General features: G+C 49.4%; 2 protein-coding genes across 2 annotated transcripts in view; both read left to right on the plus strand.

The window, feature by feature from the left end:
• Positions 1-23,724, plus strand: part of LOC119431767 (sodium- and chloride-dependent transporter XTRP3) — a 46,553-nt gene extending 22,829 nt beyond the window's left edge. Inside the window, exons 7-13 of the mRNA XM_037699233.2 lie at positions 4,223-4,323; positions 6,098-6,219; positions 6,609-6,721; positions 8,536-8,664; positions 10,808-10,907; positions 23,223-23,323; positions 23,662-23,724. Of these exons, the coding sequence (XP_037555161.2) occupies positions 4,223-4,323; positions 6,098-6,219; positions 6,609-6,721; positions 8,536-8,664; positions 10,808-10,907; positions 23,223-23,323; positions 23,662-23,724 (729 nt within the window). The remainder of the gene's footprint in view (positions 1-4,222; positions 4,324-6,097; positions 6,220-6,608; positions 6,722-8,535; positions 8,665-10,807; positions 10,908-23,222; positions 23,324-23,661) is intronic.
• Positions 23,725-25,046: 1,322 nt separating this feature from the next.
• On the plus strand, positions 25,047-27,206 carry LOC125940593 (uncharacterized). The gene is made up of 2 exons (XM_049656956.1): positions 25,047-25,192; positions 26,720-27,206. The coding sequence occupies exons 1-2, from the start codon at positions 25,055-25,057 to the stop codon at positions 27,008-27,010; spliced, it is 429 nt and encodes a 142-aa protein (XP_049512913.1). The 5' UTR covers positions 25,047-25,054; the 3' UTR covers positions 27,011-27,206.
• Positions 27,207-27,571: the final 365 nt, after the last annotated feature.

Raw genomic sequence — 27,571 nt, forward strand, 5'->3', positions numbered from 1 at the left:
AGTGTCACTGTCTGTGGCTTGACTCGATCCGCCCAGGTAGGTTCCTCCTGGATCCGCATCTGGGAGTTGGAGCACCCCCTAGAACGGGAGCGCCCCCTGGAGAGACTGCGTCGACGAGCAGCTGGCGTGACGGAGCACCCCGGTCTTGGCGCGCTTGACACGCTGGAATTATGTGATCGGCTCTCGCGAGCCGCCTGTGTCTTCTTGGCGCGCCTTCGGCGCCGCCGCCTCCTTTGTTTGACAATGTAGGGCACTTGGAAACGCTCCTTAATTTTTTGTCTGCTGTAGGATGTTGTCCACCGCACAATGAACATTTTGGGATGCACTGATGTCCCTCCACTGGAGATGATGTTCCGCAGCTTCGGCACACCGTCTTGTTTGGGTTCAGGGCAAACATCCGCTCGATGGCCGAGGCCTCCACACCCGTAACAAACATCCGTTTGCCGTCTGTATAACGTGCAGCGAAACATACTGGCGCCACACAACACGTATAGTTTGGCACTTTCATACCGCCAAACAGCACGACAACCGTTGTAGTGATCTTGATTCTTCGATCCTCCAGGGCCCCAGGGTTTCGGTGATTAACGATCATCGTTTGGAGTTGGGCGTCGTTGACATCGACGTTGACTCCTCGTATGACTCCCTTGCACGTGGTGTCCGGGGCGGCTAAGTAAGACAACACCTTGTACGTTCCTTCGCTCAGGCGAACTTGTTGAATCCCTGCGTAGCATCTGCATTCTTCTTGAGCGGCGTGTAAACCACAAAGATATTCTGAGCTGTGTTCGGGCAGATGATATCGCCCTCCGTTTCCGCCGGAGCCAACGCTGCCGCCATAGCCAGGGCTTGCGCGAAACGTATTTGACTGGCCTTTGTTACATTCAGGCCATCCCTCGGTCTGATAATGATGCGTATAGTGTCCCTCGGGAGTCGAGGAAGCCTTGAAGCGGCCGAGAGGCGTTTCGCTACGCCCTGCGGAGCGGTGGTGCGGCTGTTGCCCCTCTCGCCAAAACGTGCTGCACTTCCCGACGAGGTGGAGACCTCAAGTCGAGTCTTCTTGTTCCTTCTTAACGCTGTGGTCCATCCTGGCCGATTCGCTTCTTCGTTGGTGATTTCCACCCCTTCAACCATCTCTACTTCGGGCATCCCGCCCCACTTCACCTGGGTTAGGCCTAGGCCTAACCGCGTCACCTCGCCGTCGTCGAAAGATCACAAACTCTCAATACGGTGAAAAGTCCACTTACGATAAAATTCCGATATCGGTAGGTTCCTTGCGACCTGCTGCGTCGACAAATAGTTGTCTTGGTTCCTATTCAGGAAATCCGGTCGAAAACATTGATGAAAGCAGGAGCCGATGAATCCACGTCCGCACTACTCGGCGCCTTCTTCTTCTTCCTACTTTACGACACATATTGCAATTTACGAATTGTAGCCGGTGAGTTTACAAGACGCATCCACTTGAAATTAATTTCCAGGATGACATCAGTTTCGGGATATTATTTCCCAAAGTGTGGGATGAAATACATGGACGTTCCAATTGCCTTTGTGCTTCAATGTATAAAACAGCATTTTGGTAAAAAAGTAAGTGGAACAACAGTGCACATTTACGGCGAGTTTGATGGCGCATATCTCCAAACCGGTGTCATTCTGGAAAGTCATTCCAAGTGGATACGCCTGACAAGCTCACCGGCTACAATCCGTAAATTGCAATATGTGTCGTAAAGTAATTAACCCAGGCAATCCGTAGCACGGCCTCTTAACAGAGGTTTTTGCTGCGGTAGCTGCGTTAAAGAAAGCACCTGCCTCACAGCCTTTGGGCTCAAAGGCCTGAAGGAGGCATACGTGCTATTTCCATTCTCTTGCATTTTAGCCTCATGATCACTTGTCATTCGTACTGTACCCATAGACCACTCCACATATCACTATCATAATTTTATACTATATATCGTTTTACGCTTCTACGATAGCGATTGATTTTAGGCCACTTTACAGCCATGTTACATCCTATCATCGCAACTAATCAATCAGCGCTTAACACAACATTATCAGTCATGGCGCTCTTTGGCCATACCTGGCCCTTGCGCCACAAAAAACCACATATCATCATCATAAACTGACAAGCTCATTAGTGATTTTTTGTTAATAAGTTGAATATGTGTTTCGATTTCTCGTGCTACTAATGTCCGCCTCATCGAATAACCCAGCTCAATGACAAGAATTACGCTACCTGCCACAGGCGATTTCTAAAAATTTCGTAAAACTTAAAAATGATCAATCACCCTGTATAGTAACAGTGACTAGCTTGTCTAGTCGGTGAGGTTACTAACTTTATCGTAACCAACTGCCGTTATACTAAGGTAGCAGGTGTATACTAATGATGTGACACTAGGTAGTAACTACTACGACCTTTTTTTTAAGAGTGTAGATGTGAGAATCTACGATAATTAACGCTAACAGCCATGTGGTGATCTCAAAGGAAAGTACTTCAGTTTGAACGGAACTGATCTTTTTTAATCATGTCTATAGTCACCTTGCGACGTAAACATCATCACCAAATGCTTTACACTTCTAAAAACTTTGCCAGGAGCACTGCAAAATGTGGCATATTTTCGCTCACTGCCGTACCTGCCGAGCGGAGGCGAAGTTCGTATTGCGAAACCGCAGACAACGGGGATCCACTGACACGTGTATCCCGTACATGCTCCGTAGGAGGATCCACATGTAAAAATGGTAGTTAAACTTGCAGCGCCATTGGGTGTCTTCAGTTAAACTTCGTTGCGACGCGGCAGACGACGACTAACGGCTGCGACCAGTAAGTCTGAAGCGGCGTGTTTTGAGTGGTATCGTGATTAGAAGAGTTTCGGCTAGCCTGAGCCCGTCATTCCGTAAGTCACAGCGAGTCTGAGCCTACGAATCCTTGAGTCGAATCGAGCTGATTGTTCTGCGAGTCTCATTTTGACCGCAAGTGAGTGTAAGCCTGTGCGTGTTTGCCTGAACTTGAGTTTGGCGGAGTCAGTCCGTGAAAGTTCGGCGTGGTCTGACTTCTGGTGGGTCTCTCTTCGAGTGAGTCCGGCTGAGTCTGATTTTGACCAGCGTTAGTCGTAGTGGTTCTTAAGCTAAAGCTAATATTTTGTGAGTAATCTGACTGAGCTTTGGTTACTTTGCCAACCAACTTATGGACAACCCGAGAGCCCCCGCTAACAACCGAGATATCCAAGCCCATGCAGCTGTTACCGTAATGGAAGGTAAAGAACTTCGATTAACTACAAAATGGGAAACCCGTTGCCCGACATATAATGTGCTCAAAGGGAAAATTGTCCCCCCCCCGACTATGGCACGAAGCTATAAAGGAAACAAACACGAATTTATCCAAAAGAAAGTTTTGCAGCTGAAAAAAAATAATGCCCTGTTTGGAGATTGAACCTGGTACCAACGCATTTCCGGGACGGTCGCTCTACTATCTGAGCTCCACAGGCAGCAGACCCCAAAGTGAGGATGAATTATTCGACCATTCGAGGCACAGGGAGACGAGACTGAATATGGCACATCAGTTCTGCCAAAGCGCGCAAGGTGCAGGAAGGTTCATGACATGGAAAATCCACCTTGCGGGCTTTCGCAGAATGAATTTGCCATATTCAGTGGCCCCGTTCTTCGAGTTGTCGATTAATTCGCCATGACGCTGCGATTTACTAGCCTCGTGGTTAGCAAATCGGTATAGACTGACGGTAGTCAGGCGCTAGTCTGAGCTAACCACGAGGCTAGCAGATCGACCGTCCGGAAATGTGTTGGTCCCGGGTTCGAACCAAGACGAAGTTTTCTGCAACTGTGATGCTTCCTTTCTAAGAAATTTGTATGGGTTTCTTTGGTCGCTTCATGCTATACATTCGGGTGGACGAGAATTTTCCCTCCACCTTGCGCTTTTCCGCACGACTGACTTTCACGTGGTGTTCTGTCGCTAGGCCTCACGAGAATACAAAGCTGCCTTCGGTCCCCCAGGTGACCCACTGCTATGCTATTTTCGAAATGGGTGCTCGAGGGAGGCATCACGAACGCCTGAGCTGTACTTTGTGCAGCTCAGGAGCTCCAATATGGCTAAGCAGTGTGGCTAAGCACAATATGCTTATCCAGGTCAGACAATATGCTTACGCGGGTCAGAATTTATGTATGTATATGGTGTACTGAGAAATAAACCTCGACTGATTTGATTTGATGTGATTTGTCCCAGTCCTGGAGGGTGGCCACGCAGCAGAGTCTGTACAGCGTGGGCTGCTCCCGGTCCTTCTTGCGCCTCGCCAGCTGGAACAGCTTCTTCAGCGACGTGCGTTGGTACGTGCATTTCTTATTTCATGAAAGCGGAAAATAGTCAACCGCCTGAAATTACCACGAAGGAAACCCATAAGGGGTTTCTCTGAGAGAAAGTCGACATTCTCTGACAATCTACCAAAACACACTGAATGTCTCTGCACCGTTTGTAGACGCCACGCGCGATTTGTCTGCAACAGAACACAACTTTTTCCTGATGACTGTGCGTTCTCGGACACCGTCACATGGCTTAGAAAAACAAGAACGTCGCTTTGAATTATCACGAAATTTTTAATTTCATTTTTTTTGCCTTTCGATATTGTTTCAAGCTGGCTTCCTCTCCGTGTCTTCTATCCATTGCACTGTTTCTGCATCTGACGAAACTCTCAACCCGACTGCTTTGTTGTAGTGCAGGCAGAACGATGGACCAACAGAAAGGCACGTTAGACAACGCGCAACGCTAACCAAGAACGGGGGCCCAATACCCAAAAATGTGGTCGCGGGAATAGCCGCTTCCGTAGCGGAATCGGTAGAGCAACGCACGCGTTATGCGGAAGGTGTGTGTTCGGCTCCATCCGGTGGCAAGGTCTCTCATATACACTTTCATTACCCTTTATCTTATCAATTCTTATCAATAAAACAACAGCGAACAAATAATTCCCCTATGCTTTCCTTTACTTCATTAACTGCTGGCGTCGTACGGAATGACCAATTAAAATCGGTTGTTCACCTTCTTCACGTTCCTGTATTTACTGATTATAGTTTCCAAGTTTTTTACCTTTCCTGTTAGTCAACGTTTTTTCTTTGCAGGTATGTAGACAAGCTAGCCGCCCATCTATTTTCGTTCATATTCTGCAGTGGTCTTTCGAAGCAGATTTTTCTCTGAGCCTTGTGCACATCAAAGGAGACCCAGCCGTTTCTCCCTTTACTGCTTCGTTTGTTTCGGTTTTTTTCCGGGTCCCTGGGCTAACCTTAGAGCAGGCCTATGATCAATCACCAGTCCTGGCTGCAATTCAAATTTTAAGCACAGCACCAAATTGGCAAACCTAAGTCCGGCAATCATTCCCACTTTCCGTACTGCTCCTACGACGTCATATTTGTAGAACCCTCGTAAGGATCGGATTTATTATGGCCGCATGTCTCCTTCTTTCGATTTGGTTATCTCCTTGTTTTTCTATGTACCTGTTTTCCTGTTTGAGCCACGCTCCTATAGTATTGCTACTGAGCTGCCCTTAGTATATCAAATTACTATCCGTATTGTGACCGGCAGATAAGTCGTATCATCGAACATTGTGAAGACCAGTATTTTTTACACTGATGTTGTATTTCCTAACTTAACCTGTATTTTCTAGCCTGTACTTTCTGCAACGAGCTTATGTTGTATTTTCGTCTTCAATGCCGTTGCGTTTCGTAGTGAATGAATTTTGTGGTGCAAGAGGCCCTAGTTGACCGTTGACGCCGCCTTTCGTATCCAGCTCCATGGCAATCATGTATTGTCAGCCAAAATAAACAGATAAATAGAAAGGACCCCTTGAAGATCACCATTCGTTCCACATATATCCGCAAGAAGCTCTGACAATCCGCTAACAAGCTCAACGTGCATCTGTAGTCGGCAAAACCCAAGACGTGGTTTACGTTGCGCTCATGCCCAGCGGTGACCTGCTGGCTATTTGCATGTCTAAGGAACTGTGGCCTCCTATATCTGAAAGCTGCTTTCTATTCAACTGTTCTGGGAGATGGACGGGGATAGCGCTTAAGTTTGGCCAACGTGTGGACCCCTAGCTTGCTACCTTCGCAGTGTGGCGCCCATCCTTGCGTGGACCAACTTCGCGACGACGCTCATGTCGACGGCCATGGTCTTCCTCCTTCTCTTCCTGGTCTCGGAGAGAACGGACACCGAGTTGGACGCCTACTTCGAGCGTGAGTCGGGCCTCGCTCCGTTGGCGCAATTCTCTCACTTGCAGCTGCCTGTTTCGTCACATGCAAACGCGTTGCGGAAGTTTTGTACAACCTTATTATAGTGATGCGAATCGGGACACAGCGGCTGCGTATACTTTTATTCAAGCCCCTCTATCTGCGTTGAGGCAGCCCCTGTCTATTTTAAAGGGCTGAAGGTAGCAGCTCCTGTTTCACACTTGCTTCAAATTCTTTGCGCTAAAGGGGTGGTATCGGCTACATGTCCAGGATGATTTATTAGGTTTCTGTGTGCGTCCCTCTCGCCACGTGGTTGCAGCTAGTGCCACTTAGCTGGCTATTTTTTTTTTACATTTACGTGATTCTTACTGCCGCAACTGCACCCGTGATCGCAGCCAAGGAGGCCCACTTCGTGTCCGTGGTCCAGGCGCTTCTCCTCCTGGAACCCGAGCGGTCGTTCTCCGTCCTCTATTTCAGCCTCATGTTCCTCACGGGAATCTTCGACTTGGTGAGCAGCGCACTCTGCGATTCTTACTTCCTTAAGCGCTGTGTAGCTTACTTCAACGCTCAACAGCATCTTAGCCCTATTCCGCTGCTGTCGTCTCTCGAGTGTCGACCCGCCTCTGTAGCTGAGTGGCTGTGGCTCTGCATGCTGCTGGGCGCGATGTCGCGTGTGCGATTCCCGACCGCTGTGGCAGCCTTTCAACGGGGAGGAAATCGAAAAGGCTCGCGTACGGAGCTTTATGTGCATGTTAAGTGGCTGGTCAGCGTACGCGGATCTCCACTGCGGCGTCTCTCAACAGCCCGTATGATGCTTTTGTATGGTAACCTAAACCATCTTAATCTGTTGTTTCGGCAACGTAATCGCGCTTTTTCAGGTCGCGATGTGGAACACGTGGTGCTCAAGCTGTCAGACCAGCCGGCAGCACCCGTGCCTTATGTTTAACTCTGTTCTTAATCGTGCTCTTAACCGGCATGCGCTTGTCAGAAATCGTAGGCAGCTGTTGAAACACATCGCGAAGGGTATTTCAGCTTAATATCGCAGTAGTTAGGAAACAAAATAATGTCCAGCAGTGCGAATAAACAGCGGTACGATTAAACCTGATAGCTCGCGCAATTTATATTGTCTCTCGTTATGGTCATTGTACAGTCGCGAGCAAAGGGTTTGGGACCAAAGGTGCCGTGATTTTTCTTTTTTTTTTCTTCGCAGCCTGGGCATTCCGGCTAAAATCAAGAGCGCGCGCCTTCTGCGCATGTTTGACCAATACAGTGTATTAAACCAATTCCAGGCCACGGAGCTGCGCTTGCATATAGTTTAATTTTTTGCTGACGCCGTGGTCTTCATACTTTTGCTCGCGATTGTACCCTCAATATAATGTACGTAGAAAAGCCATACGAAAGCATACGAACTTGTCCACTGTATCCGTGAGTGTTCTTTATCATTTTCTAATATGGAACAAGTAGTGTATATTATCAAAATCATATATACCGCAGCAAGTGTACGTTTGCATATGCGCATACAGGGTCTTCTTTTAGCTGCACCAGTATTATAAGAATAAAGGAGTATATGCTGTAGTGACGCTATGTTTACATGATGTTCTGTTGACACTAGCGCAACTCAACAAGGTGCTGGTGTTCAACAAAACGTCACGCAATACTAATTCGCCCAAACCGTGGGTTATGTTTATGTTAGAGTGTTCAAGTTAACTTTTTAATAAGGAGTAATTTGCAAAGGTATCTGCGTAATTACCGTAATTAAAAAAATACGAGGACACCTAAGCACTTATGAGTTGTGAACGAGAAAACATTAATGTCCAATTGAACGCCGCTGAGCGGGCCTTCGGGTTTTGCGCGGCGAAGTAATGTACCATAGCGGTACGTGCTGCCAGCAAGCAGCAGCCTGCGGTGACAACGCCGCATCCCACCGACGTCCTGCGCGACGACTGAGGAATCAGCAGCAGCCACCAAGGCCGACAGGCGAGCGCAGCAGCCAAGTGAGGGTGAGAGAGATAGAGAGAGTGAGATACGTACCGTGCGCCGGCTTCCGAGAGAGAGTGTGACGTGGCGTCGTGGCGATGCCCTCTCCCCTCACGGAATGCCTGGCGTGCTATCGCGGCAGCAGGTTCTCCTTTCGCCAGCTCTGCTTCGTCAAGGCATCGTTTGTGGCTTGGCGTCGCAGCCAATGGGAATTGACCTGCTGCTCTTTAATGAACGATGTAACTGCGTATCACGTGGTGTAACAGCGAGTCAACAAGCACGATTTAGCGTTCTGTTTAGCGATTCACCTCTGAATGACATCTCTCTCTCTCTCTCTCTGCGCAGGTGATCATGCAGGAAGTGGTGATGGAGGTGCTGGTGGTCGACTTCCCGGCGTTCGCTGAGCGGACCGTGTTGGCCAGGGGGGCGCTGTGCCTGCTCGTCTACGCGCTCAGTCTGCCGCTCTGCTCTGGGGTGGGTGCACACATGTACTACACACCGCGGTGGCCCTTGCGAGAACCCTCGTATGCTGTATTGCGGCTGTCCGTTACAAAACCCTATAGGTGATCGAAAGTAGTCCGGAGCCCTTCAGTATGGCCTCTCTCGTAACCAGAGTGTTTGTTTTGGTCGGTTATATAAATAAATAAACGAATAAATCAGTCAATCAATCAAATAAAAATTTGGAAGGGTCTAACAAATGGCGACACTGCATTTTCCTCTGCAACGCAATCTTGCTGCGCGATTTTCTGGACATCTAACGCAGGCGCATTATAGGCGCAAGGGGCGTGAATACACTACTGTACTACAGCGTAGATAGCACGTAAGGTAGCACGATGTGAGGAAAAAATCATGAATGCATAGAGCGCACTAAGTGAAAGAACAAAGTAGAATGAAGTAGACAAGGCGTCGCAGTTAAGCTAGTCAGGATTTGAAAAACAAAGCAAACAGAAAAAGAAACAATGTAATCTAAGAGGATATACGGCGGAAATACAGGGTGGTCATTGCGATTAATTTAGTAAATATATAGCTAAAATTATTTACTTACTTCTAAAAAATTGTTTCATTTGCCTTACAGCTGCGTTTCATCGAAAACATTAACCTTCATTGTGTGTGAAGCAATGGCGCTCGCGTGGGTATCTTGTTGAAAAGACGGCGCAAGAAAGCAGGATATTCGGCAATTTTAGCCTGTCCGCGTAAGTAGAATACAAGTCACGGAATACTTCAATGCCGAAGACGTGAACAGCCGCACCTGGTGTGCGCCATCTTCTGACACACAGTTAAACCCGAGCGCGCGGAAGCCTTAGCGGACCAAGTGCTATCTCGCTTGCTGCCCCGTAATCGCGTCTCGAGCAATATGTTCATTTATGTACCGTGCGGTTTGTACATTTCTTGTGAGAACAGTCCTGAAATAAAAAAAATACTATACAGACCTATTGAACATGCTAGAATAAATGTGAAGCGATGCTTTCGCGAATCGGTCGATTACACACTCTTAACTAATGATGATACGTGCATTTGCGTTTACTTTTATCATGTGCAACGTGTGATGTCAGCCAATGTTTACGTTCATGCACGGCATCACTGATAAGCTAGGCCAACACTAAATCAGGTTGATGGACACTTTGAGGTACCGGCGAAGCGAGGTCACCTGGACGTAAGAGACGATTGATCCTCGTCGGGGAAGAATGGTAAGGTGTATGCAGAGATAAGCGAACGTATGTGAATAGATGTAGGGCTTCTGTGTCTCTTGTATTGTTTGAGTAGACAGGCAGGCATTGGTGGTCATTTCATATAGCGTTTTGGAGATAGAAACCTCAAAACGTAGCACTGGAAGCATTTTCACCGTGAAAGTGTGAAGTTCTCTACGTCGTGCTGACGATAAACATTTCCTCACTGTTACGTTTGAGCGTGCTAGAGTCAATGAAAATCCAACTCATCGCAGATACAGCGCCGCTATACTCGTTAATCCAAGCCCACTGTAGCTTCGAACTTGATACAGGGCTCGTTTGTGTCTCCTCCTTCGATTGCACTCGAGAAGTTCAATGTAGGTCGATTTCAACTGAGAACGGGAACTGACCGACAGCGATGTATACACAAGATCCCTGAGGGAAATTTTTTACACGCTTTCACCTTGAACCTCAAGCCATGCCTTGAGAGAAGGTATGGCTTTAGAAAAAGTAGGTAAATCGTTTTAAGAAACAAATTTAAACTAATTAAAAACAAAGGAGGACGCTCAAGGAACAGCGCACTTCTGCGACTCAGTGGCTATGGCGCTCAGCTGCTGAGCACGAAATCGTAGGTTCGATTCTCGGTGGCTGGGGCGGCTGCACTCCAATGGAGGTGAAATAAAAAAAAGGATAAAGATAACAGTGGTGCGATCTGATTTGGGTGCACTTTAAACAACCCGAAGTGGTCAGAATTAATCCGGAGCCATCCACTAACGATGTCCCTCATAACTATGCAGTTTGATTATCGCTTTTTTTATTCTGTGTTTCATTTATTTTAAAGAGTTGTGTTGCAGATCAGTTATGTTTTTTAAGTTTTCACGACACTGTAAGCGCAGGCTGCCTCAACTCCGTGATTGATGTATCCTGTTATGTGCGCTCCTTACCTTCAGGCGGGGCCGTACCTGGCCGACCTGCTGGACGACCACTTCAAGGGGACGCTCTACTTGCTCGTCAACCTGGTCGAAGTGTTGGTCGTCACCAGGGTCTACGGTAGGCGCAGTCGCCCGTGTGGAATGGAGGCCGTCTGCCCCTGATTGTGGGCAATTTAATGACGCACCGGGTGGGAGCGAGCACTTGGCTAAACTACGACACTACCCATAAAAGGAATGCTCGCAGTACTGCTGCACCGCCACAGCGTTTCCTATATAGTTGCAGTAGCAAGTACCAGGGAGACCAAGTAGGCTGAATCGAAGACCTATCCGTTTATGACAATGATGTGAAAGTGAGGAGAGATCGGTAGATGACGTAATGAATGGCCAGTTGGCAATGTCCACTAATCTTTCGCTCCAGTTGTTGTGAAGAAGTTATAGCGTTCTATTGTTCAGCTCAAGGTGAGGGTTCGATTGCCGATCGCGGAGGCACCAGCCACATTTTGACGAAGGCGAAATGCTAAAAAAGTCCGTTTCGCCCGAAAAGCGAAGCATCAATTGCGAGAGCAAATTAGTAGAGAGCTATACGGAGTAAGGATAGTAGTTTTATCGGCTGTACAAACTTGGACACATTCGCTTACGAACTGAATTAACAAGCATGGTGTCAGCGCGCACAAGCAAACAAGAATAGGTCTGTTACGTTGGCGGCGGTCACGCCGCCTCTGACAAGAAGTGGTCCGTGTCACCATGCAGAATAGCCACGTTTATTTTCCGTAGCGAATATATATACACCAAAGAAAAGAGGGAAATGGCAGGGGAAAAACAAAGGGAGAGAATGGCGCATGTGCGGTCCACACTTGCGCTTACCACGGGAAGCGCGTGCACTGTAACAAGGCACTCGATGACCGCAGACAACCGCTGTCAAAACGCTGGCATGCAGCAAGCGCGGCCACAGCAGCGAGCGAAGGTTCGTGCGATCTATCGCTTCAACAGAAACTGAGCGGCCGAAAGCGCAGCGCATACACAGGCCGTGTGGAGATCGCTTTCAAGATACGGTGTGCACGACAGCCCTCAGCTGCGCAAAGTACAAGTACGCAGTTGCTGGCAGAGTAGAAGCCGCGCCCCCTCCCTTCCGCGCTACCTTCCCGCTTTCCTCCTCTCGCGTGCGAAAGTGAGTCGCCAGTTGACTTTGCGCCCGGTCGCAAGATACGCAGTTGGTGCCGCAGCATAACGTCGCCCTGCTTCCACGCTCCCATCCCCCCACGGCCTATCGCGCGACTTCTTACGTCGCGCGACGTTTGCACTCCGCCGTGCGTTCGCTCTTCGTGAAAGCGCTCGTCCATCGCGCGCTTTCACTCACACATACAGCATACGGCGCGCGGCGACGATTTTATCGCCCTTGGACTTTATACGGGACCTCACGGCGACGGCATAAATTCGCTTGGAGTGTCCATATAATTGCTATCGCAATAAAACTTTCATATACTTATTTCACGGGTCGCAAAAGAATTCGTACCTTGTACTACGGCGTATATCATAGCACCATTGTTACTTTCGGAAGTTGGAACCAGTGGATGATAAATCAATCAATCAATCAATCAATCAATCAATCAATCAATCAATCAATCAATCAATCAATCAATCACTCAATCACTCAACCTTTTGCTCGTTCTGCGCAATTTATCCTCAGGAATAGCACATTAGCGCGTTTGATGGTGACTGTAGCTTGGTACGTCGTTAGTGTATAGCACTTTACAATACATTTCTGTAGTTAACCGGTGTCTTTCCGATGGTCTGCATAACCGTATATAGGAGGAAATTGCTGTATACAAGCAGAACAGTACGTCAGCGGAGTCAAGCTACCCGTCCGGATGTACTTCTTCCTGACAAAAGCAAACGATAAGTTCCACCTTCCATGATGGACAGAATCTGATCGAGATCTCTCGAACGAGAAACGCTTCCAAAGCGGTATCATTCACTTTATCATTATGTCGGCATCGTCACACCAGAAACTTATTTTGAACGGGTCTTCGTGTGGTCTATATAATATCGTATGTATACATTAGTCACGTTTTTAAGGACAACAATTTATATTATAAAAAAACAAGGAAAAAAAAACCTTAAAGTGACCGTAACGCTCTACGCCGGCTATAAATATGGCACAAACAACCAAAAGCCCATTTTCTTTCCCAAATAACTTATGATGAACGTTGTCGTGAGGAGGCCTCTCAATACGTTCCGTGTGTGTCTGTCTGTCCTGGCTACAGGGACGATAGCTCGCAACTGCGCTAGCTCGCTTTGATCACAGAAAGCCATTTAAGAATGCCCACCTCATAAGCCATCGAAGGCACTGGTTCAGTTTTCAAGAAAGGAAGACCTACACAATGGCTGTAGCCTGGATTGGTGTCCATTGCGCCGCACGTGATCCTGTGCTGTGATCGACAACGGCTGTGATCGTGTTTCAGTGCTCTCGCTCTCTACTTACCTTTTACCTCCGCCTCGCCCTTTCGCCAGGTGTAGGCTAGCAAACCAGATTTCCCGTTCGTTGATCCACCTTCCTGCTTTTCTCCTTTCTTTCCAATTATCGTCCCATCTGTATTATTTCTTCACTTAATAAGTTATCGAAAAAAAATTTAATACTCTTGAAGAAATACCCGCAAAAATTTTATTTCCTGAAGGCATGTCAATTTGGTTTTCGCGTGGGAAGCTATACTGTTTGCCCTGCTTTCCCTAAGTCAAACGATCTATCGATTCAGGATGGGTTGTTGGCTCGGTGTTCTTGGACTTCTCAAAGACGTCTGGCACCATTATAATCATCTCATCTTGTCTAACAAACTCCAAGCGTTGAAATTCTTATCTGCAGTTACATTGCGCGACTACCTCGTTTGTCGAGTGTGTCGCTGTACGCGGACTGCGCAAACGTCCGAAGCAGTGGTAGATGCTGGGTTATATATATCTGTTTGTTCTATATTGCGCATGGGTGCGAACATGCGGCCCGACCATGCGAGGTTTTATTACAAGGTTAGTCATTGTTTTATTGCGATAGCAATTATATGGACACTCAAAAGCAGATTTCTGCCGTCGCCGTCGCCGTCGCCGTGAGGTTCCGTATGACGTCAATGGAAATGAAATCGTCGCCGCGCGCCGCCGAACGCTGTATGTGAGAGTGAAAGGGCGCGAGGGACGCGCTCTTTCGCGGGGAGTGAACGCACGGCGGAGAACAAACGCGCGTTCTGCGCCGTGCTTCCTTTTACAGCGAAACTGTTAAGGGCTCACTGTTCGATGGTCGCGTCCGGAGATAGAAAAAAACTCTCATTGGCCGTATGCTGTGTGTGCGAGTGAAAGCGCGCGAGGGCGAGGGACGCGCGCTTTCACGGAGAGCGCACGCACGGCGGAGACCAAACGCGACTTCCCAGTGGAAAGGGAGCTGTGGGCGGAAGGGCATCGAGGCACCCTAGACTGTGCGTGTGCGGGCACGCTCTCCCACTGAAGTTCTTGGCATTGGCTGCCACGGGGGTCACCATCTCATTTCATTGGCTGCCTTCCCATATGGGAATAGCCGGTAATGAGGCAGCGGATACCCTCGCCAAAACCGCCCACCATCCTGAAGTGCCGCTCACACGAGCAGTCGCTTCCTCGGATTTTTCAAGGCAGCGCCTGAAAAAAACTGCTCACAACCGTCCACCCGGATGCCAGAGTGGCAAATTGCAACGGTCCCAGGCCACTTCCAGAGTGTGGCCTTACCAGAAGGGAACGCGCAACGTTGTTTCGACTGCGCACTAGGCTGTGTCTGGACGGCGGCGCGGCTGCACGCCAAGGGACGCTCCACTTCACCGGCCTGCGAACGTTGCGGCGACTCCGAGACCCTCGAGCACCTTCTCTGTGCTTGCCCAGCGCTGGCACAGGACCGCTCAAGGGTCATCACTGCCTACAGACAACAGGGTCTACCTGCTGCGACAACCAGCGACCTCCTGTTCCCGTCGCCTCCCCACCTCCGAGCTCTCCATAGCCTTTTGGAGTTGGTGGAATTGAACGGAATCACCGCCCATCGCTAAGCGCTTGCCCCCAGCAGGCCACCGCCTCCATCACCAGCCCCCTCCATGATCGGATGAGACTCTTGCGACTTCTCCTTCTCTTCCCTTCCTTTCAACATCTTTATCTCCTTTTATTGCGATAGCAATTATATGGACACTCCAAAGCAGATTTCTGCCGTCGGCGTCGCCGTCGCCGTCGCCGTGAGGTTCCGTATGACGTCAATGGAGATGAAATCGTCGCCGCGCGCCGCCGAACGCTGTATGTGCGAGTGAAAGGGCGCGAGGGACGCGCGCTTTCACGGGGAGTGAACCCACGGCGGAGAACAAACGCGCGTTCTGCGCCGTGCTCCCTTAAGGGCTGCAGAAGTAGGCGTCTCTTTCCTCCTTTACAATCACCATATATGAAAAGCAAACGCGCTTTCTTCCGACGCACGAAAGGCCGTGGGGGGGGGGGGAGGGGGAGGGAAGAGAAGCAGCGACGTTTAGCTGCGGCACCAACTGCCTAGAGGCTCCGGCAACAGTCACCAACGCCGCGCGCATTTTGTGCGAACGCGGGCAAAACGCCGACGGCGTCGACAACAGTTCTGCGTGTTGCCGGTGCTGCTGCATGTCCAAGTTTAAACAGCTGATAAAGCTACTATCATTACTCCGTATAGCTCTCTACAAATTTGCTATCGCAATTGATGCTTCGCCTTTTAGGTGAAACTGCGAAAACTTTTTTCCCCTTCCCCTGACGCTGCGCCGTGCTCCCTATTGGGCAGCAGAAATAAGCGTCATTGTCTTCTTCAATAAAATCACTACTACTACTACTACTACTACTACTACTCTCCCACTGCAGCGCATGCGCGCAGCCCTGCCGGCCTCAGCCGCCGACTCTCTCTGGGCTCTCGCCCGCCTCTCCCCTAACAGAGTCGACAACGGCGTGTAGCCGTTCCGTCACATAGCCAGCGTTTTGACAGCGGTTGTGTGCGGTCGCACCAACAACGCGCACGATTGTTGTCGACGGCGGCAGCGTTTTGCCCGCGTTCGCACCGAACGCGCGCGGCGTTGGTGACGTGTTTATGAAGAACGTGCCAACCTTTGCCGTACACCCTATGGCGGTGTAGCGTAGCGACCATAAGGCCATGATCCCTGTGGTCACTAAATAAATGAAAACTACCAGATCATATATATTTCTCATTCTTTAATAGTTCAAATAGCCAATTATACCATCACATCTTAATAGTCACAAATGGAAATACATAATTCCCACCATAGTACTGCTTCGCTGGTATTCCATCTCCACCCCAGTGTAAGGGCTGACAGGTTTTTTTAAAGCAAAAGACGAGGATAAAAACCATTTTTTTGTTGTTCGGTCTTGGTCGTCCCGTCCTCTACGACGCACTCACCCGTTTTACAGAAATTGCGTCCTCACAAATATCCGTCGGAGTCCTTTATTGCGATCCCCTTTGGACGTTACTGCTTTACATGGCCAAAAGGCAATGCCGAAGCACAGATCTTATATGTATGGCGCTGGTTTACCAATCACAGTGATCATTGTGTTGACCAACACCATCGGCCTTATCATCATCATAATCATCATCATCATCAGCCTATATTTATGTCCACTGCAGCACGAAGGCCTCTCCCTGCGATCTCTTATTACCCCTGTCGTGCGCTAGCTCATTCCAACTTGCACCTGCAAGTTTCCTAACTTCATCACCCCACCGAGTTTTCTGCCATCCTCGACTGCCCTTCCCTTCTCTTGGTATCCATTCTGTAGCTCTAATGGTCCACCAGTTATCCATCCTACGCATTACGTGAGCTGCCCAGCTCCATTTTTCTCTTAATGTCAATTAGAATATCTGCTATCCCCGTTTGCTCTCTGATCCACACCGCACTCTTCCTGTCTCCTAATGTTATGCCTAACATATTTCGTTCCATCGCTCTTTGTGCGGTCCTCAACTTGTTCTCGAGCTTCTTTATTAACCTCCAAGTTTCTGACCCATATGTTACCACAGGTAGAACGCAATGATCGTACAACTTTCTTTCAACGACAGTAGTAAGCTCCCAGTCAGGATTTGGCAATGCCTGCCGTATGCAGTCCAACCCAATTTTATTCTTCTGTAAATTTCCTTATCATGATCAGGGTCCCCTGTGAGTAATTGACCTAGATAAACGTACTCCTTTACAGACTCTAGAGGCTGACTAACGATCCAGAATTTTTGTTCTGTTGCCTGGCTTTTGAACATGACCGTTGTCTTCTGCATAATAATCTTGAACCCCACACTTACACTTTCTCGGTTAAGGTCCCATTTGTTGTAATTCGTCCGCATTGTTGCTGAATAGGGCAATGTCATCTGTAAACCGAAGGTTGCTGAGATATTCGCCGTTGATCCTCACTCGTGAGCCTTCCCAGTCTAAGAGCTTGAATACTTCTAAGCATGCAGTGAATAGCATTGGAGAGATTGTGTCTCCTTGCCTGACTCCTTTCTTGATAGGTAACTTTCTAGTTTTCATTGTGGAGAACCAACGTAGCTGTGGAATCTTTGTAGATATTTGCCAAGATATTCACGTATGCCTTCTGTACTCCTTGATTACACAATGCCTCTATGACTGCTGTTATCTCTACGGAATCAAATGCCTTTTCATAATCTATGAAAGCCATATAGAGATGTTGATTTTACTCCGCAGATTTGTCGATTACCTAATTGATGACATGGATATGAATCATCGTAGAATATCCCTTCCTGAAGCCAGCCTGTTCTCTTGGTTGGCTGAAGTCAAGCGTTGTCCTAATTCTATTGGAAATTATTTTGGTGAATATTTTATGCAATACTGAAAGCAAGCTAATGGGTCTATATATAATTCTTCAATTCTTTAACGTCTCCATTCTTGTGGATTAGTATAATGTTGGTGTTCTTCCAGCTTTCTGGTACACTTGACGTCGTGTGGCATTGCGGCCTTATACAGGAGGCTAACGTAGTAATAGCATAGTGACTTCACGTCTACTAGACTTGAAATGCGTGAGAACCGTGGCGGTGTTTGATGCTAATATTTTATAACGATAGGCACTTACATGCTTTGGGGTTGCATTACGTTGGCCGTACATGAGCGCTCTTATGTTTTAGTTCTTACACCAAGCGATCAGATAGTGAGAAGATTTTCCAATTCACGCCGGCAATTTACAGACACCGCTGCTCTTCGCCAAGTAAAAACCGATGGAGCCGAAATGGTTCACAACGTGTACGCACACTTCTTCTGTTAATGGGCGTAGCATGTTTGCACAGGCAATAGAAATTTCCAGAAACTTTCGCATACTGTAGCTACCACCAATATTAATAGACTAGGTTCAGTTGTTGAACTCTGTGTAGGTTCTGTAACGTTTGGTGATTTCCACGAAGTGAAATCTGTCCGAAACAGTGGAGCTGTGCTCGTTTTGTTTCTGCGATTGTCGCGTATATTTCTTTTTTTCGCTGTGGTAGGCTTTCGCTGTGGTAGGTAGGTAGACCGAAGGAATGACCACATCTCCGCTGTTTTGACAGATCGCGTCCCATCCCCCGAAACGCGCTAGGAACGCCGTCACTCGTGAAAGCCAACGCGTCCCATCCCCCGCAACGCGCTAGGAACGCCGTCGCCCGTGGACGCCGACGCGTCCCATTCCCCGCAAGTAGCGCCGTTCGGGCCAGCCTAGCGGCCGCGAATGCACACTGTGGTCGCCTCCTCCCCCGATTGCGCGCCCTCGCCTTGGTCGCCTCTTCCCCCAGCGCGCCTCTCCTCCTCCGCTGGTCACAAGACCTGCCCTTTCCCCGGCGCGGCTATCATCCTCTCCTGGTCGCGTGAGCTCTCCGGCTCTGCTCCTGCCTGACGGCGCACGTTCGACTAAGAACAGCTCCGCTGTTAAAAGTCGGATAAAGCACCTTTACCGATTCCTCTCGTGTTAACTAGCGCATAGAGACGCTCGGTGAGTTAGGCGCTTCGCAAAGGCACAGTATAGGGAGCCTACATGCAAGCGCTGTTTTAGGGTGGTGACAGCCTTTGTAAGGGTACTTGCCGCGGCCAGCTAAATTGGCGTGTTAAATCTGGGGCACAAAATGGCGGAAGACCAGCTGACAGACCACATTTCCCGCAACCCTTGGTGACGTGAAATTAATTAACTTCTTTTAATAAACTTCGGCCTCAGCAGCCAGAGACAAATGGCGCGTCTGAGCGCCGTACACGGCACGTCTACGTTTTAGTTAAACAGACTAGCAAGGACAGTCTTTATTACAGCACACTTCGAAAAACACCCTTTATATATTATGTACAACTGGAAGGCAACGAGAATGCTTAATGCAGTTCACATTCTTGGCGTGAGATAATACTACCACGAGCACGCCATCGTGCCTTATAACTTGTTGCTTTATATGTGTCGCACGACATGCAATAGAAAAGTAAGTTTGATGTGCTAAAATAAAAGGAAAAGGCAACTAGTAGATTAAAGATGTATGTAGGTTTCTTGTGCTCACTGGCGGAAAACTAAATTAAAGAAATTGACTAGATCGCGTGCCAACATCTAGTATATCAGAGCGTGACAAAAAAAAAGGCAGAAAGACTGTGGACCAAAATGACTACGCACCAAATTTGGCGGTAAATAGCGGTCAAAAAAGTTTGGTGTTGTCACCACGCTAAAACGGCGCTTGTATGTAGGCTCCCTAGCACAGCATACTTATGAAAGTGACTGCACTCATAGTTTAGTGCACGAGGAAGATTGAAACGGAATCCCCTGCTGCGCCTCTTTTGATGGGCCAATTTGGCCTAGGCTCGCATGGTGGGTGGGATGCAAAAATTATTTTGCCCCAATATTCATATAGCGCCCACGGCATTATCAGATCACCACCTGCAGTCCACTTACAAAAGAGCCAAATGTTCCAACGAAAGTTACATCCATGCTACCAGGCGCGACCACAGCAGTCGTTCTGCGTTTCCGTATATATCGAACGAGTTATTTCTTTAGCACTACTACAATTTTTAAAAAGAAGGAGACACTGTAAAACATAGTTCGTGCAGAATATATCTTTTAACTCCTATGACTAATAGAAAAAAAGCAGCGCAGCTTCACCGACTTAACGTCGCGAAGACCGATGAAACAACAGAGCTGGCGGCTTCAACTTGGGTTTTATACTTCCCGATTAGTCTCTTCGTACCGTTGCCGCGACGCCGCCTCCCTCACTCGATCCTTTACATTTGCTCTGAGCTCGAGCCACCCTCCGAATGGCAATTCACCGACATATAGCGATGGGAGGTCGCAGTGTCCAGTTCGGACCCGGCTGCACAAAATCAGCTGGAGGGCTGGGCCCTAAGAGTCGCTGAAAGCCATAAGCTCCCGGCCACCCTACGTGATATTGAGGTGATGCATCAATAGGCTGTAAACATAAGGCTCAAGAATTATTAAATGTTTTGAGCACCACATCCCTAACTCGAAACTCGGGGTCTTCGGATCTTCGCGATGGCCGCCGCCTCGCGCGTGCGGCGTCCATTTCCGAGCGGTACGGCACCCGGCCGGGGGTATTCTACACCGATGCAGCTGGCCCGCACCATGGGGGCTGGTATACGGCAGCTATCATCCACCAAAACGAACCAGTACAGGGCCCCACTTTCCGTGCCCCTAACATAACACACGCGGAGGAAGTCGCCATCGCGCTAGCCGCCGCGGATCCAGCTTCCCGAGTCATCATCACCGACTCTAGGGAAGCCTGTCGCAACCTGCAGCAGGGACGCATTCCGTATCGTGCCTTTAAAATTCTTCACCGATGTGAGTACCAGGGTTACCCGACCCGGCGAACCGTCATCTGCGCCCCAGCACATGCGGGGATCGAGGGAAATGAGGTAGCAGACGCTACCGCCCGCGCGCTTAACTACCGGGCATCGCCTCATCCGTCGCATATAGAGGACCAGGATTTCAATTCGGCTATTAATTTCCGGCAAAATTCTATTTTCTACCAATCTTCTCACGGCCGGTATCCTCCCCCGTGTAAAGGCCTCACGAAGGCAGAGGAGCGCTGGCTCCTGCGCCTCTATACCAACACAGTACTGTGCCCGGCAGTACTGAAGCATTTTAATTCAGCTTTTTCAGGCGAGTGCCCGCACTGTGGGAACGTGTCCGCGGACACCTACCACATGGTATGGGAATGCCCAACAACCCGGCCTACCTCCCCCACCCCCATCCTTCCCGAGAGAGCTGGGACGCTGCCCTGCTCGGCTGCTCGGCCATACAGGACCAACGTGCCCTGGTGGACCGAGCCCGGGCTGCCGCAAAAGCCACAGGGGTCCCGGAATAGGAACCCCTCCTAGACTTTGTACGGGGCGGGCCCTTCTGGCTCGTCCCAAACTCTCTCTTTGTATATAGCGACAATAAATGTTTTTCACTCACACTCGCCGTCGCTTAGGTTCGGCTTCCCTTGCTCCGAACTGTGGGTCGGCACGTCGTCGTTGGGCCCATGCACGAGCAGCTTCCCGTCGTCTTTCATGCCGCGCCGCTTCTTCTTCCGGAGACAGTTGCTTCTTCGTCCTCACCATACTCGTCGCCGAACGTCGGAATGTTGTGCGCCGACAGTGCAGGCTTTTATACTGCTCGTTTTCGGCATACAGGCGACAGACGGACGAATCGGCTAGCCACATACAGCTTCGCTGTAATAGTAGGAATAAATCGAAGGCACCTTCTCTCGGTATATACACACCCTCAGCGCTTCATTTCACGATGAAAAAAAAATGAAGCATGCGCTATTTTCTTTCATCAGAGCACCACATTCACTAGTCCAATGTTCAAACCTACATGAGCTCTGCTCGCTTGCGAGCATACTTTACTTGCACATTCAAGGCACGTTCTCGCTGCAGGAACAGCGCATAAAGAACTGTCAGCCCTTCCACTGGGGTGGAGATGGAAGACCAGCGAAGGCTATGGTGGGAATTATGTATTTCCAATAATGACTATTAGGATGTGATGGTGTAATTGGTTATTTGAACTATTAAAGAATGAGAAATATATATGATCCGGTGGTTTTCATTTATTTAGTGACCACAGGGACTATGGCATTATGGTCGCTACGGTACACCGCCATATGGTATACGGCAAATGTTGGCACGTTCTTCATAAACACGTCACCAAGGCCGCACGAGTTTGGTGCGAACGCGGGCAAAACGCCGCCGCCGTCGACAACAGTTCTGCGCGTTGCTGGTGGTGCTACATGTCCAAGTTTATACAGCTCCTCAGAATTTTGAGAATGAGAGCCCATAAACAAATGTCATGAAACACAACATCGGCAGCGCATGCCTTTTATGTGAAATTTTCTCAGACTGTGATTGGGTCGCCAGTTCCCCTTGCGCCCGGTCGCAAGATACGCATTTGGTGCCGCAGCTAAACGTCGCCTCCCCTCTCTCCCTCCCGTCCCCCCGCGGCCTTTCGCGCGACGAAAGAAGTCGCGTTTACTCTCCACTGTATGTTCGCTCCCCGTGAAAGCGCGCGTCCCTCGCGCGTTTTTACTCGCACATCTCCCACGCGAAAGGAGGAAAACCGGTAGGCAGCGAGGGAGGGAGGGGGCGCGGATTCTACTCTGCCACCAACTGCGTACTTGTACTTTGCGCGGCTGAGGGCTGTCGATCGCACCGTATCTTGAAAGCGATCTGCACACGGCTCTTACCTTTCTATGCGCTGTGCTTTCGCCGCTCAGATTCCGCTGAAGCGATAGACCGCACGAACCTTCGGTCGCTGCTCCCGCGGCGCTTGCTCACGCCAGCGTTTTGACATTGGTTGTCGGCGGTCATCGAGTGTGATTTATCCATGTTTGCTTGTGCGCGCTGATACCATGCTTGTTAACTAAATTAGTAAGCGAATATGTCCAAGCTTATGCAGCCGATAAAACTACTATCCTTACTGCGTATAACCCTCTACTGATTTGCTATCGCAATTGATGCTTCGCCTTTCGGGCGAAACTGAGGCTTTTTAAGACCTCGTATGAGATGACATCACGTAAATTTCACGGAGAACGCCCTAAAACATCTCCAAACAGCAACAGGCAAATTTCACGGAGAACGCGCTAAAACATCTCCAAACGCGACGGCAACACATTCAAGCATTGCCGGGCCGGCTTGCACAAGCCAGAAAGGAGAAAAGGCTCGCCGCGCGCCCTTTCTCCTCGCCCGATGAAAGTTCTATGTCCTCCTCGGGACAAAATGGGATAGAGGTGACGGATAGAGGTGATTCAAACTATTCTTGAGGAATGAGATCAAGACAGCTTACAGGATATTTACGTCACCGAAACAGACACTTAAAACATTACTAAGACTCGAAAGAGGCAACGTTTTTGTTAAGGTGACTACGAACTCGCTATATACAGTCAGCGACTTTCGCAACAAGGTAGGAAATTTGGTCTCCTTACTGTCAGGTGTGCGTCGCCTGGTCATCGATGCCCAGACCATGACGAACGCGACGCCCAACATCGCCCTGCGCCTCGCCTGGAGCATCGTGCTGCCAATCTCGCTCACGGTGAGTAAAGGCCTTATGTTTCTCAAGCTCATTAATTAACTAATTTCGGAGCACAATGGCAGGTGGGCGACAAATGTAGACTAATAAAAAAAGGACAGTTTTGCCCGAAGAGAGATGCATTGAGAAGCGATCACAAGGTTTCGCGTGGCGCTCAAGCTCCTCAGGCGGTAGGGAACCTACATGCAACGCCGTTTCATGTAGGCTTCCTATCAGGTGGCGTTCCAAGAATACTCGAGGGCTACTTGTTGGCGCGACACAGCCCGGGTGACTACTGCTGCGGCTTGGCAGCTATCAGGCGTCCCACAATGCTAGCGTGATGCCCCCCCCCGGCATTGCAGGCGTCGCACCTCAGTGGTGCACAAAAGGAGATCGAAAGGTTTGAGCTCCGTCTGCATGTGTAGCTTGAAGAGTACTGTCCGTTCTGCTTGGACCACCAGCGATATGCACCACGGTGTGGTATGAACACAGCTGCTCAGCGGGAACGCTAGTGGGCCTCTTCAATTATCCGTACCCGACAGTCCCGGACTGGCCGAAACGGTGCTTTCCGGCAATGAGCGTTGCGTACGCAGTGTCCCGGGCAGTCCTGGACAGGTCCGGGACGACAAATCGAAGATGCCCCAGTGCTTTGCGCACGACGCTGGTGAACAGTAGTGGGAGGCGGAACTCTGCCCCGGTTCCGCTGCAGAGTCGATTGGGAGAAGCATGGGGGTGCCTCCGATTGGCGTCTTCCTTTATGCCGCTAAAGGCACTGCACTTCTCTCGCGTCTCTGGAGACCTTCTCACCCTCGACGCGCGCCAATACCGCGTCAGCACGACGGGGCCGACGGCGGTGGCAACGACGACGGCGCGAATGTGCCTTGAGCGTCCGCGTAATTGCTATCGCAATAAAAGCATAAAGACTAAGTTTGAGCCCTTGAAACAACCTTCTTTGATCTCCTAGGAACACGTCGGAGTGTGTGCGGTGCCTTCCGAGGAATGTATTCTAAATAGATGTTTTTTGAATAAAATCCATTTAATTGAGTTACTGCACGGGCAGGGTTTATGTCCTGACGAAAGCAGACTGGGCAGGTAGGTACACGATGAAAGAGTATTAACGCAGACCAAGAGATGGACAGAGGAGCCGCAAGCGCTAACTTTCAGCATTTTAAAAGTGGAGCTGTTCGTTTCGAAAGTTCCAGCAGGTTTTCACGTTTAGAGCTTCCCAACATTTCGGAACATGCGAGAGGTCACTTGTCGGTACTTTCTAAGCCCACACTTTTGATAGTTCCGGCAGCTTGTCACGTGACGTAGAAAGCCACTGTTGTAAGAGGAAGTGAACTAGCTTCTCGTTATGCTTAGGAGCACCATGGGCTGCGTGTATCTACAAAACTTCGTCAACATGGCGACAAACCGTGATATACCCATTAACTGTCCTTATATATAAGGCTTGATGAATGGTGAAGTGTCTTTTTAAATGCCAAATGGGGGGGATTAGACGAAAGAAGAAACCGCTGATACGTTGTTCGGCGTTGTTAAGCCTTACACCATCTGTTGGCCTCTGTCTGGGCGCTGGATAGATAGCAGGTTTAAATGACGAAATCAAAATGCATCTTTCGGGGCTCTGAAGGTATATATAGCCCTTGGCGGGCAATAGGGCCTAACCGCTGGCTCGTACGTGACCGCCGTGCACCGCTCGCACTCACTTACATCGCTTTCCTCATTTTTTTTTCGCAGGCACTGGCTCTGTCAAGCATGATGTACAACCCAGGCTCGTCTTACGAGGGATACATCTACCCTGCCTGGCTGAAAGACCTGGTGCTTGGCCTGGCTCTGGCGGGCTTTGGCTTTGTGCCAGTGTACGCCGTGGCCTCGTTCGTGTCGAGTAGATGGGTGAGACCGCTCATAAACATGACCGAGCATGTGCGCACGCTGAACTACGTCTATCTCAGAGAAACCACGATAGATGGCAAGTACTGTCAATTAAGTGTGTATAAAAAGACACTAAATAATTTCGAAAGAAATGATTACAAACATTTGACCAGGTGGTGTCCAAATACAGCACCCTGCGACTGTTCTTTAAGAGTGACAGAAACAGGGGCAAGATTCACAAAGCTTTTCTTTCGTAAGTGCTCTTTGCAATTGGCCGGCCGCCTTAGATAATAACAAGTCTTGCATCCGGATTGGCTGAAATTCTTCCTTACGAACAATTGTAGGGTAAGAAGTTTTTGGGAATTCGGGCCCAGATGTCGAAGCCGACGCTGTTGCGTACTGTATAAGCAGGAGCATGTACGAAGGCAATACTTAGAAGAGAGCATCGCGCCACACGATTGAAGTCAAATGTATTGGCCCAGCACGTAATGGTCACGTTAGAGCGCGTGGTAGGTTTTAGTGCACTCGCTCTACAGACACAGGGCAGGGCACGGGAGCTTCTTTTTCGTAATTGCCCGACTGTCGTGCGCATGCGTTGCTTCACCACCAGGTCTGGCACAGAGGGTTCCAGCCAGCAGGAGCGGAGAAGGCCGGCGCGCATCCGGGGGGTGGGTGGGTGCAGGGTTGGAGGGGCGAAGGGGGTTTAGGTAGATCCCGCTTTAGCAGCCGCAGACCCACGAATAATGGCGCTTTGTTACTGCCAGCCCCTTTATTGTAAAATATCCGTTTGCATGTTATGCTGAAATTCATGTTTATACGCAGAGTTTGGCCATGTGGTAAGTACTGTAAAGATCGCCTCCTGGTCGTCGAAGGGCGTGGCACTGACTGTGGTGACGCCGGCGAAATAGTGAGCGCCGAAGGCGCACCTCGACGTGGCAAACCTCGTTACGTGAGCCGCAGTGACACGGGCCAACCACTGACGACAAAAAACTGCAGCTTCGCCATTACAAACACTGTATCGGCCGCAATCACCCCGTTTGGACGGAAGTTTTAAGTGGCCCTTAAACGGAGCAAAGCGCGTCGTCCTCCATGGTACCATGGCAAAAGCAGATCTTCCCCAGCAAAAATTTCCAGCATAAGTCCCCAGATTTCTCTCCGACGACTTTTGGGTCGGGCAGAAAGCTCGAGAAAGAAGCGCTCGTGGGCAGGGCAGCCGAACAAGTGTGCATCGATTAAGAACTACCGGAACCGAACCAAACATTCCCGGCCACTGATTCTCAGAGGTCACGCGTTCGGCCGATACTGCGAGGGGAAAACGACGGGAATGGTTCACACAGAGTTCGCTTGCATGACGTCATGCTCACTTTTCTAGTTTATATCTCTCCTCCAGCGCCGGACGAATTGCAGAGCTGAAAACAGGTCATAGCTGCCATGTTTTAGACAACCCACATTCTCATCCCCTCCTCCTTTGCGCAAACTCTCTGCCCTATCCCTATTAACGCTACAAGTCGTTAACTGTGCACTTGGGTTTCTGTGTGCGCGTGTCAGGAGCCCACGATGTGCCTGATGCCATCTATGCGCTGGGGCCCGAACCGGGACGCCCACGTCGAGTGCCAGTACATGGAGAGGCTGCGGCGTCAGTGCGTCACAGACTGGTCCGCAGGCTGGACGCCGGCGAAGGGCGAGCCTGTTCTAAACAAGGCGGCACTGCTGCCTTCCATGTCTTCCACGCTCTCGCCGCTTCCAGACCAAGTCCGAGCAGCCGCTGGAGCCGTGCCAGCGGATGCCAGCGCCCTTTCGAACAGCAAGCCTCCCACATTGCCTTTCCCGGCCACGTAAGGGTGGCAGCACGACCTGATGCTGTTAAGTGTAGCTGGATCGATTGAGAAATAGCGACCCACATGGTTGGAGCAGGGAATTACAAAACGAGAGCTCAGAAATGTGCTTTCGCAATTTACTGGTCAGAGGGAACCAACAGAGGCTTTCATAAGTGACATGCTGGAGGTTCGTGGCAAAAATTGCCCTCCACCTAAAATAGTCCACTAGTTTCCAACTATTTGCACAGTTGGTTAAGTTTAAATCTTTTGTTTGCTTGGTGGATAGTGTCTTTCCTGGTACCCAGTCTCTCAAAAACGGAGCCTGTTATATTAGGAATGGTCGTTAGTTATGAATTGGTACTAAGAAAGCTTAGTGCATTCTTACAAGAAGCGCCTCTAGGCTGATTTACTTGTGTTGCTTCTAGGCACATTCACATTTGCTACTTCGTTGGGGTAGATATGGTGCCACTCGAAGCTCTGTATTGCTGGAATTAATCTATCATTCCTATCTCGGAGTTTCTTTGTTGCATTCTCAAGCAATTCTTCCACCTGATCACTTGCTGAAAATTAAGCCACTGTATAG

Source organism: Dermacentor silvarum, chromosome 10, assembly GCF_013339745.2.
Source record: "Dermacentor silvarum isolate Dsil-2018 chromosome 10, BIME_Dsil_1.4, whole genome shotgun sequence".
Lineage (NCBI taxonomy): Eukaryota > Metazoa > Arthropoda > Arachnida > Ixodida > Ixodidae > Dermacentor > Dermacentor silvarum.